The sequence below is a fragment of the Heterodontus francisci genome, chromosome 3 (genome assembly GCF_036365525.1).
Source record: "Heterodontus francisci isolate sHetFra1 chromosome 3, sHetFra1.hap1, whole genome shotgun sequence".
Lineage (NCBI taxonomy): Eukaryota > Metazoa > Chordata > Chondrichthyes > Heterodontiformes > Heterodontidae > Heterodontus > Heterodontus francisci.
Window position 1 is genome coordinate 195696050 of NC_090373.1, and position 12043 is coordinate 195708092.

A 12043-nucleotide genomic window follows, 5' to 3' on the forward strand; every position below is an offset into this window, starting at 1 on the left:
ATCTGGAAAATAGAAACTGTGATATTCGCCAGCTCTACTGAAAATCACAATCCCCATTCCAAGTACTGACCCAATCCCTTTCCTTACAAGGTGAAGATTGAGAGGTAAGTTGGCAGCAGAGTATTCCTGTGGCGAGGGAGGGGTGGGAGAGAGAAAGAGGGAAGAGAGGGGAAGCTGCATGGTACAGAGAGTCAGGAGTGGGCAGTGAAATAAATAAACAGGATACTGAAAGTGAGCAATTAATAGGAGCTTTTCAACTGTGCAAAATCAAAGTGGTGATCATCTTCATTTTCTTCACATCAATAACTGTCTAGTCCCAAAAGAATGTGTTTGAATAAATTCATTGCTTCCCTTGATAATGCATACTCGACAGATAGGAATATTTAGTTTAATAGCTGTTGTAACATTTTTTTTAAATAGCATAAAGCATACATTAAGAATGCAAGTATTAAATTATTCTCCCGATAATTAACTCAGTCAAAAAGAATAAAATAAAAAGGGGAAACAGACAGGAAGTGAATTGGCTCTTCAACTGAAGGTTTCAAATTCACCATCATCAATAATTGTTCCCGGCATGTGTACAAAAACCTGTGTGTTAAAACGTGATATGTTCACAGTTACACCTGATGTATATTGGAGATGATGGAACAGGGAGGGGAGGGGGTGGAGTGGGGTGGGGTGGGGGGAGGGGAGCAGAGGAGACAGTCCTGACCCAATGAATAATGATGCATAATATCCTGATAGGTTTAATGGGACCTTTTTCATGGTTTGGGGTCAAGAGATTCATGCCAGGATCGAAGATTTGTAATCATGTCCAAATCAGCTGATCAAATCAATAAACTGGACTGAATCATCACTAACTAAGTGACCAGAGCCACAAATACCAGCGGTTCGACAAGTTGGATCAATGTTAACACTGGCATAGTTGCACAAACCATTTGTCATCAATGACAGATATACAGTACTCCCGCCACCGACAACACTCTCCAATGGGCAGGAGGTGCTGGAGCCCCAACTGCTTCAAAAAGCAAACATAGGTGGCACAGAAAATGGGGTGTCCGCTTTTATTGTTCCTCCAACATGATGTCAGCAGCATCACACTGTGGCAATGACAAGCTAAGGGCAGCCATCTTTAGGAAATCACTCTCCTGGAGGCCCCCCGCAAAGAAAGTTGGCCTACAACAACAAGCTTCATTCCAAAACAACAGGGAAGTAGAGGACAGAATGGAAGTGGCACAATGCAATGGGGCAGCTCATAGTGCTTGGGGGCAAGTTCAATCCCCTATCCTCTGCATTGGTACTGTGAAAGGGAATGATGGAGGAGAGGAGGGATGGGGGACAGCTCTCACATGCCCCTCTCTGCAACCAATACAAGTGGCAATAGACAGGCTTTGAAACTACTTCAGCAGGTTGTGCCTGGGTCAGGGGGCAGGCTAGGAAAGAAATTTGGAGGTTGCTTCTATTTTAGACTTAAGCTTTCAAGAAATTAGTTTCAGTCCACCGTTTTTGTGTGGATAATGGAGCTAGGAGAAGGAATAGGGCAAAGAATCCAACAGGGGCTGAGTAGATCGTAATTGTGCAAACTTTGATACTGAGCCATAAGGACCAAGATCATCCTCAGTTCCATCCTTGGGAAGGCGGGGGGTGGAGGAGGCAATTGTGATGCTGCTGCAGTTGGCCTCAGTATCCTGAGGTCAGAGTGAGGAATTGTAGCCAGTATTCCTGCATTCGATGGCCATCTAGCAACTGCTGCTGCAAAGAGAGAATGTGCGGAGCTGGTGTGAGGACCTGATCAGGATTAACTGTGTTGCCTGTCTCCCCATCACCCTTGCCTGCTCCCATGGTCCAGCAGCCTGCTAACATAGTCACAATGTGAGGGATGACCTTGTGGATAAGAACTGTTGGCACCTATGGAGCAGTGTCCCAAAAAAGATGAGCTATTGAAGAACCAGGCAAGATAACTGGGGAAAGAAACAAAGAAATCCTTTAAAAATGAATCATCATGGTACCATCTCTGACCTACATGTTTCTTTAACTGCATCTTATTTCTGTTTTTATTGTTGGCATTGCTCCCTCAGCCCTTGTACCCCTCCCTTCCTACCCATCCCTTTGAAAAGGCATTAAGACATGTGCCTCGAACTTGAGTTAAGCACCCTCGCAGTGTCCTCCCCTCTACACACAAAGGGTTCACTGATTAGTTCTGAATGCCTCGTCCAGACAGCAGGCACGCAGGCTTCATTCAGCCTTTGGAAGAACGGAGTCGATACAATTGCACTTTGATATTGCTGGGGTTTGGTTGCTGGGCCGTGATATGTGGTAGCAAATGGAGTCGCGGGCGCACCGTCCCTGAGTGTGGGAATCCGGTCCGGTTTTGTCCCAGCCGTGAGGATCCCGTGTGGTCGGAGCACTGGATCCTGTTACAACTTGCCCATTTTAATTTGAGAGCACAGCTCTGCCACGACGTGCCGCATGCGCTCTTTGGCAGTCATGTCCGTGTTGGCTGTTGTATTAAGAACCCTTCGGTTTTGGCATGTGCTGTCCTGAGGAGTTTCCTTTATTAACACAGGGACACAAAGACAGAATACAGGGTTTGGTGTTTGCAGCCGTCCAGAGGAGATGCTGCTGTCTGAATGGTCCCAGCACTGGTCCCACCCCCAGCCCCTTCATCCCTACCGGACAGAGGTAGCTCTGAGACTTTTGGCTTTTAAATCTCTCACTGGGTTGGAACACACACGGACATTTCCAGGTGGAGAACTTTGCAGTACCTGCATCTCCGTCTGAAGCATGGCAGGGCAGTGGGCAAGATGGTGGGGGTGGGGGAGTACGTTATGTTGGAGGTGGTACTTGGCACGGTGCTTGGCACGTGCACATTCCAGGCGGTCCAGCGGTGGCATCGAGTTGCCCCTGAACAGCTGGGCGCCAAGGAAATAAGATGATAAACCACACACAGTCTGCTGACTGCTGAGACTCCAGGCCGCCCCACTTGGGGGCTTTAGTGGGGGTTGGCGTGAACGCGGGCAGTGATGCTTTCCAGCGAGTGGGGGACGTTGTTCAGCCGCGTGCTGATCTGGACAAACCGTATCTGAGGCAGCGGTGGCTTGGCTTGCGCCGGTAGACTAGCTGACCCTCGGCACGGTCTGGCAGGGCAGTAGGCGGGTACACGGGTTCCGTTGAACAGCCGGGTGTCGGTGCCCAGCTCTTCGCCTTCACCCGAGGCACCTGGCCTCTTCTCACTAGCCTCGCCGCCCTCCCTGGCAGCCAAGGGCTCCAGCTCGTAGTGCTCATGCTCCATCTCCAGCTGGTCCCCCTCACCAGCCGGCTGGTGTTTGTGGGTGCGGCAAGCCCTCTTGCCCTCCCTCAGTCCACAGCCGGCAGGGCGAGGGTGCAGCGGGGGTGGGTCATGGCACTGCAATCTTTTGGGTAGGGGAATCTGGCCGCAGGAGCCCTGCGGCCCCAGGCAGCGGCACATGCACTGGAAGAAAAAGGTGGCAAAGCCCCAGCTGATGCACATGATGAGCATCATGAAAGTCCCAAGCTGTGTGTAGGCTAAGACGGTGGATGGCATCATCATGGCGCCAGCCACGAAGGTAGTCAGGGCAGCCATGGCGATGGCTGACCCCATCCGGCTCAGGGAGAAGACTACCTTTCCCTCACGGTCCGTCTCTGGTGCCAGGCGGTAGGCCACACCGTAATGGACAGCAAAGTCAACAGCCAAACCCACAGCCACGGAAATGGTGACGGACTCCAGCACGTTCAGCTCCCAGCCCAGCAGCACCAGCGAGCCCACTGTGACGAAGATGGTACCGGCGATGGAGACGATGGCATACAGGCTGATCACCACATTACGGGTGGTAAGCAGCATGACGCTGAAGGCCACGGCCACCGAGAGCCCCATGGCCACCAGAGTGCCATCTGATAAGCTGTCCTGCAGGTCAAAGAACTCCAGGCCGCTGACGAACCAGCCATTGCTGAGGCCAGCCGGGGCAGCTTTCAGCTCCTCTGCAATCCAGGCATCCACCTCCTTGTAGAAGTGATTCATCTTCTCATAGGCCAGTGTGAAGAGGTAGGTGCTCTGGAATTCCAAGACCACAGCCCGGATGGTATCGTTGATGTCAAAGCGGGGCCCTGGCGTCTTGCTGTCCAAGTGGTAGCCAGTACTGCGCTCCAGCTCCATAATGGCACGCTTGATGCACAGCTCGAAGACCTCTTGCTTGTAGGGGAAGCTGGATTGACTGCAACATGGGTACAGGGTGGGCTCCTCACAGTCTTGATTCTCCATCCACTGCCGGAAGGTCTCAACGAAGCAGCTGGTGAAGTCCTGCTCATCAGTCTGGTGGAAGAAGGTCTGGTTCCTTAGCCGCTGACAGAAGCGCAGGAGCCACAGCTGGGAGGTGGGGCTGGCCACATCGAAGGTAGCGTCTAGTCGCAGCCGGCCCTTGTTGTGAGGGTTGAGTGGATCACCGCCATCCACGGGTGCGACGCCCCAAACCAGCGTGATGGGCATGTGTAGCTCCTCACCATGGTGCACCCGCTCAAATACGAAAAGCCGGCGGAACTCCGCATCGTAGCGCTCGAAGGGGTGTGATGAGCGGAACACCTGGAACTCGGAGAGCTCCAGCGATGGCAGCTTCATCTTAGGATCAACACAGACGATATAAGCGCCACCAATGGTGAGGGCCAGAAACCAGCACAGCCAGATGTAGCGGAACTTGATGACGATGCAGGGTAGCACCTTCTCAAAGAATATCCTGGACGTCTCGGATGCGGCCAGCAGGAGGTTCTGCAATTTGCGGAAAAGCCGCGCCGGCCAGCCGTCACGGTAAGCCCGTTGCCCAGGCTTCTCACCACACTGGAAAAAATGCAGCAGGTAGCGTTCGTGCAGCACCACCACCGCTGGTAGCCAGGTCACCATTAAAATGTAGTTGACCAGGATGGCGGTGCCGGCATAAACACCAAAGCACCGAATAGCAGTGATGTTGCTGACATAGTTGGCATAGAAGGCAGCCGCGGTAGTGAAGCTGGTGACAAACATGGAGAGGGCCGCGTGATGCAAGGTGACACTCACTGTCTCTGTCAACTCAGCCTGGGGCTTGTCGAACTTGGTGTGGTTCCAGACGTCACACAGCACAAAAGCGTCGTCGGCCCCGATCCCCACCAAAATGATGAGTGCCGTGAGGTTCATGAAGGGGAAAAACTTGAAGCCGAAAACTATCCTGTAGAGGAAGTAGGAGACAATCAAGGAGCTAATGATGGCGAACATGGTCATCAAGGTGATGAACATTGATCTAGTGTACATGCACATTATCAACAGAACAATCACAATCGCAATGGCAGGATACACGGTATCCATCAGAAGGTAGTCCTGGAACAAATTGTGCTTGATCCCAAACTCTATTCCTGCAATGGTGGTGACACCGTCTGAACAGTTCCATTTCTCAAAGTTGTCCAAGTAAATGTCCATCATGCTCTTCCCCTTCTCTGTGGGGATGAACAACATGCTGTACTTTAACGCTGGGATCACATAGTCCAAAGTCTGGGGACTCAAGAAGTCCTTATCCACCAAATAGTGGAGGATTTGGTAGACGGCATTGTACTTGGTGCACTTGCGTGGCACAGATGTGCACTTGAGCTGGTCTTTGCGACGGGTGGTCATGTCCCAGCAGTCGGGCCCCAGGGTCCCGTTGTGGTAATACTTGACACAGGAGCGGAGGAGTTTCAGCGTGTGTGCCACGTCTCGCTCGGTGATCTTCTGGCAAGAGGATCGATTGTTGAGGATGGCGACGTAATTGCCCAGCGTCCAGCTGGGGCAGCAGGAGGCGGCCGAGGTCCTCTGGCAAAGGTCCCCAAACTGAAAGTGCGAACGGATCTGCAGTGATACATGTTACAAAAAAAAATTATTTGAAGCAGTTTTAAATGTTGCTGTTTATAAACTGGAGATTTTTGGGTTTTGTAAGTTGACAGCAGATTTTTTTTTAAATCAGTTGTTTAATGATTTGAGTAATTACCAAACTCTCTAGATTCATTTCTAGCCCTGCAGTATTCCTCAAAGAGGGGTGTTGAGTCCTTTTCTTACTGCCTGAAAGGGTGGTGGAAGCAGGTTTAATAATAACTTTGAAAAGGGAATTGGATAAATTTCTTAAAAGTAAACATTTGCAGACTATGGGAAATAGGTGGTTTTTGATTGCGGGGGCAGGGGCAGGTGGCGTGGTTGGAACTAACTGAAGCACTTTCAAAGAGTTGCTGTGCAATTCTATGATTCTATTTCCTCAAATCAGGCAACATTCTAGTCTAATCTGTGCTGTCTCTCTCTATTACCTCAACACCCTTCCTTTAGTGTGGAGCCCATATCATTCCAACTGTGGTCCTACAATGGTTTAGACCACCAGTGACATCTCAATTGTCATATTCTATACCTCTTGCAATAAAACCCAGTGTTCTGTGAGCTTTTTCATGGTCTTGTCCACTTGAGCTGCTGCTTTTCATGTCTTGGGCACCTGAATGCCCAAATACATCATCTAACTTCCCTTCATTCAATTAAGGGAGAGGAGGAATCTGGAGAGCAAACGTCAAGAGGAATTTAAAAAAGGCAAGCCTCTAAAAATTATTCCATTCCTATTATGAAGACTGTTAACGCAGATGCTATAAATGGGTTCAAGAGAGATTATGAGAGAGGGAAAGGAGTTGAGGAACATGCTGAGAAGGTGGGTAGGTGAGGCTCAGATCAGTCAAAAGAGATCTAAGTTTGTTGGGCCAACCAGCCTTCCTGCTTTCATAAAACAGATGCTCTTTGTTCTATTCTTGATGCTAGAGATTGATGGGGATTTAGTGGAGAAAGAAAACGAATGGTTGTGATAATATAACATCAGTCCGTACATACCCTGGTGTTGTCGAGATTGCACATCGACTTAATTGATTGTGTTCGCCACAAGTTCTCCCCATCTGCTGAGGCAAACACAACTCGAGAATATCGGTCACCTACAGGGTAGGGCAAGAAGGTAATAAGCTGGTGAAGACCTTCAGCATGCTTTTATTAAAAATACAAAATACACTCCAGCAGTTCCCCCATGGCTTACTGGGTAAAGGTTAAATAGTGTCATGGTTATATTACTGGACTACAAATTCAAAGTCAGAGTAATAATCACAGAGAACATGAGTTCAAATCCCTCTATGGTAGCTTGAAAATTTGAAATCAGCTTTAAAAATGAGGAAATAAAAAGCTGGTATCATTGAAGTGACTAGGAAGCTGTAGCATTGTTGTAAAAACTCAACTGGTTCACTACTATGCTTTAGGGAAGGAAATCTGCCGTCCTTGCTCAGTCTCACCTATATGTGACACTATTCCAACATCAATGTTGTGTTCATTGTATATCAAGTGGTGTTTAATTGTATTCAGGGAAATAAACGTGCAGGGCTACAGGGATAGAGTGGGGAAATGGGACTGACTGGATTGCTCTACAGACAACCAGCTTCAACCCGATGGGCCGATTAGCCTTCTTTTGTTCTGTAATGACTCTATCAGGTGGTGGGTATTTACTGGGGACTCACCTGTGTTCATATATAAATAGGAGCAGATTGAAAGAGGTGTTGTTGCTTGGAGGTGCATGATATGTAATGTGTGTTCTTTTGGTTGCAGCAGCTTTTTCAGAAGCGGAGAGTGCGGAGCGAACTATCAGCTGGGAGGTCAGTTTCAGTTTAAAGTTAAAGTTAATTCCCTTTTGTTTCGGAGGACCAGGGGACTGCTGGGTAAGTCAAAACCTATATATTTGGGCAGTGGCTGAACCCGAGACACTACACGCGTAGTGTCTCCCACCCACCCTCCTCCTCTAACCAAAAAAAAAAGGACTATGGTGTGTTGATAAGGTAAGCTTTTTATTTTATTTCTTCTGCATTGTGTGATTGGTAAAAATTTACTTTCTTCTTTTACTTTTTTGACTTATCTATTAATTGGTTATTTGAAAAAGACCACAGCAGAGAAGAATCAAAGTATTTAGCTCATAAATTTATATAAATTAATAAAGTAATTAACTAAGTAGAGATGGCTGGGCAGGTGATGTGCTGCAGCTGTATGATGTGGGAGCTGGCTGATCCCATTGTGAACGGCAGGGACCACATCTGCGGGAAGTGCACCCAACTCCAGCTCCTCGAGAACCGCGTTAGGGAACTGGAGCTGGAGCTGGATGAACTTCGGATCATTCGGGAGGCGGAGGGGGTTATTGAGAGGAGTTATAGGGAGGTAGTCACACCTCAGGTAAAAGAAGTAGGTAGATGGGTTACCGTCAGGGGAAGGAGAGGGAACCAGCAGGCAGTGCAGGGATCCCCTGTGGCCGTTTCCCTCAACAACAGGTATACCATTTTGGATACTGTTGGGGGGGGGGGACTTACCAGGGGTAAGCAATGGGGTACAGGTCTCTGGCACAGAGTCAGTCCCTGTTGCTCAGAAGGGAAGGGGGAACAGGAGCAGAGCATTAGTCATTGGGACTCCATAGTTAGGGGATCAGATAGGAGGTTCTGTGGGAACGAGAGAGACTCACGGTTGGTGTGTTGCCTCCCAGGTGCCAGGGTTCGTGATGTCTCGGATCGTGTTTTTGGGATCCTTAAGGGGGAGGGGGAGGCGGAGCAGCCCCAAGTCGTGGTCCACATAGGCACCAACGACATAGGTAGGAAGAGAGATGGGGATTTAAGGCAGAAATTCAGGGAGCTAGGGTGGAAGCTTAGAGCAAGAACAAACAGAGTTGTTATCTCTGGGTTAAACAAGAAATGCTGGATTCACTCAGCAGGTCTGGCAGCATCTGTGGAAAGAGAAGCAGAGTTAACGTTTCGGGTCAGTGACCCTTCTTCGGAACTGACAAATTTGTCAGTTCCGAAGAAGGGTCACTGACCCGAAACGTTAACTCTGCTTCTCTTTCCACAGATGCTGCCAGACCTGCTGAGTGAATCCAGCATTTCTTGTTTTTGTTTCAGATTTCCAGCATCCGCAGTATTTTGCTTTTATGTTATCTCTGGGTTGTTGCCCGTGCCACGTGCTAGCGAAGCGAGGTATAGGGAGAGAGAGGAGTTGAACACGTGGCTGCAGGGATGGTGTAGGAGGGAGGGTTTTGGTTTCCTGGATAATTGGGGCTCTTTCTGGGGTAGGTGGGACCTCTACAAACAGGATGGTCTTCACCTGAACCAGAGGGGTACCAATATCCTGGGGGGGAGATTTGCTAGTGTTCTTCGGTGGGGTTTAAACTAATTCAGCAGGGGGATGGGAACCTAAATTGTAGTTCCAGTGTACAGGCTGTTGAGAGTAGTGAGGTAGGGGATAAGGTTACAAGGACGCAAGAGGGCACTGGCAAGCAAGAACCTGGTTTAAAGTGTGTCTACTTCAACGCCAGGAGCATCCGGAATAAGGTGGGTGAGCTTGCAGCATGGGTTGGTACCTGGGATCTCGATGTTGTGGTCATTTCGGAGACATGGGTAGAGCAGGGACAGGAATGGATGTTGCAGGTTCCGGGATTTAGATGTTTCAGTAAGAACAGAGAAGATGGTAAAAGATGGGTGTGGCATTGTTAATCAAGGAGAGTATTACAGCGGCAGAAAGGACGTTTGAGGACTCGTCTACTGAGGTAGTATGGGCCGAGGTTAGAAACAGGAGACGAGAGGTCACCCTGTTGGGTGTTTTCTATAGACCTCCGAATAGTTCCAGAGATGTAGAGGAAAGGATAGCGAAGATGATTCTCGACAGGAGCGAGAGTAACAGGGTAGTTGTTATGGGGGACTTTAACTTTCCAAATATTGACTGGAAATACTATAGTTCGAGTACTTTAGATGGGTCAGTTTTTGTCCAGTGTGTGCAGGAGAGTTTTCTGACACAGTATGTAGACAGGCCAACCAGGGGCGATGCCACATTGGATTTGGTACTGGGTAATGAACCTGGCCAGGTGTTAGATTTAGATGTAGGTGAGCACTTTGGTGATAGTGATCACAAATCGGTTAGGTTTACCTTAGCGATGGGCAGGGACAGGTATATACCACAGGGCAAGAATTATAGCTGGGGGAAAGGAAATTATGATGCGATTAGGCAAGATTTAGGATGCGTAGGATGGGGAAGGAAACTGCAGGGGATGGGCACAATCAAAATGTGGAGCTTATTCAGGGAGCAGCTACTGCGTGTCCTTGATAAGTATGTACCTGTCAGGCAGGGAGGAAGTTGTCGAGCGAGGGAGCCGTGGTTTACTAAAGAAGTTGAAGCGCTTGTCAAGAGGAAGAAGAAGGCTTATGTTAGGATGAGACGTGAAGGCTCAGTTAGGGCGCTTGAGAATTACAAGCTAGCCAGGAAGGATCTAAAGGGAGAGCTAAGAAGAGCGAGGAGAGGACACGAGAAGTCATTGGCGGATAGGATCAAGGAAAACCCTAAGGCTTTCTATAGGTATATCAGGAATAAAAGAATGACTAGAGTTAGATTAGGGCCAATCAAGGATAGTAGTGGGAAGTTGTGTGTGGAATCAGAGGAGATAGGGGAAGCGTTAAATGAATATTTTTCGTCAGTATTTACAGTAGAGAAAGAAAATGTTGTCGAGGAGAATACTGAGATACAGACTACTAGGCTAGATGGGATTGAGGTTCACAAGGAGGAGGTGTTAGCAATTTTGGAAAGTGTGAAAATAGATAAGTCCCCTGGGCCAGATGGGATTTATCCTAGGATTCTCTGGGAAGCCAGGGAGGAGATTGCAGAGCCTTTGACCTTGATCTTTATGTCGTCATTGTCGACAGGAATAGTGCCGGAAGACTGGAGGATAGCAAATGTTGTCCCCTTGTTCAAGAAGGGGAGTAAAGACAGCCCTGGTAATTATAGACCTGTGAGCCTTACTTTGGTTGTGGGTAAAATGTTGGAAAAGGTTATAAGAGATAGGATTTATAATCATCTTGAAAAGAATAAGTTCATTAGAGATAGTCAGCACGGTTTTGTGAAGGGTAGGTCGTGCCTCACAAACCTTATTGAGTTTTTTGAGAAGGTGACCAAACAGGTGGATGAGGGTAAAGCCGTGGATGTGGTGTATATGGATTTCAGTAAGGCGTTTGATAAGGTTCCCCACGGTAGGCTATTGCAGAAAATACGGAAGTATGGGATTGAAGGTGATTTAGAGCTTTGGATCAGAAATTGGCTAGCTGAAAGAAGACAGAGGGTGGTGGTTGATGGCAAATGTTCATCCTGGAGTTTAGTTACTAGTGGTGTACCGCAAGGATCTGTTTTGGGGCCACTGCTGTTAGTCATTTTTATAACTTTAAGGGCATTTAAGTGGTCATTGGATAGACATATGGATGAAAATGGAATAGTGTAGGTCAGATGGTTTCACAGGTCGGCGCAACATCGAGGGCCGAAGGGCCTGTACTGCGCTGTAATGTTCTATGTTCTATGTGTCCCTGTAAATAAAAGCTTATAAGTGTGTGACGACTAGATTCCGGTTCTGTCCTTCACCACCAGGCTGTCTGAGTTGTAACACATGCCCTTACCTGCCCTCTGGTGGCTTTAGTGATGGGCAATAAATGCCGGCCTTGTCAGCAGTGCCAACATCCTGAGATAGAGTAGGAAGGTCTATACTGAGTCTAATTGGAATCAATGATAACGGAAAAGGATCAGGGCTCCTGCTCTGATCGCTATGTGCAATTCCTGCTGAAAAGGCTGTGTGCAGATATTGGGTGAGAGAGATATCTGGATCTGGTGTGAAGTCCTCCATGATAAAATAATCTGGCAATACCATCTGAAGATTTGTCACTTGGTGTTTTGTGCCCTGGATTGTCAGGGCCCGTGGCACTTTATATTTTTTCATGTCATCCTACTGCCACGTGTGGAGGTGGCATAAGGCAACAAAACTGGAAGAATGAAAAATAGAATATATACCAAATTACTGCAATAGTGTAATATTTCCTTTTCTATATACATTTACTTTGGGGAGATGCTAGCGTAGTGGTAATGTCACTGCTCGAATAATCCAGAGGCCAGACTAATGCCCTGGGGACACGGGTTCAAATCCCACCATGGCAGCTGGCGGAATTTAAATTC

At 48.2% G+C, this 12043-nt stretch overlaps 1 protein-coding gene across 11 annotated transcripts in view; it reads right to left on the reverse strand.

Annotated features, from left to right (window-relative positions):
- Positions 1-400: 400 nt before the first annotated feature.
- The window catches only part of disp1 (dispatched homolog 1 (Drosophila)), a 567770-nt gene continuing 556127 nt past the window's right edge, over positions 401-12043 (reverse strand). For all 11 annotated transcript variants that reach the window (XM_068028051.1, XM_068028054.1, XM_068028065.1 and 8 more), the window contains 2 exons: positions 6878-6975; positions 401-5866 (listed from right to left, as the gene is read on the reverse strand). In XM_068028051.1, coding sequence (XP_067884152.1) covers positions 2993-5866; positions 6878-6975 — 2972 coding nt within the window. In that variant the 3' untranslated portion in view covers positions 401-2992. The remainder of the gene's footprint in view (positions 5867-6877; positions 6976-12043) is intronic.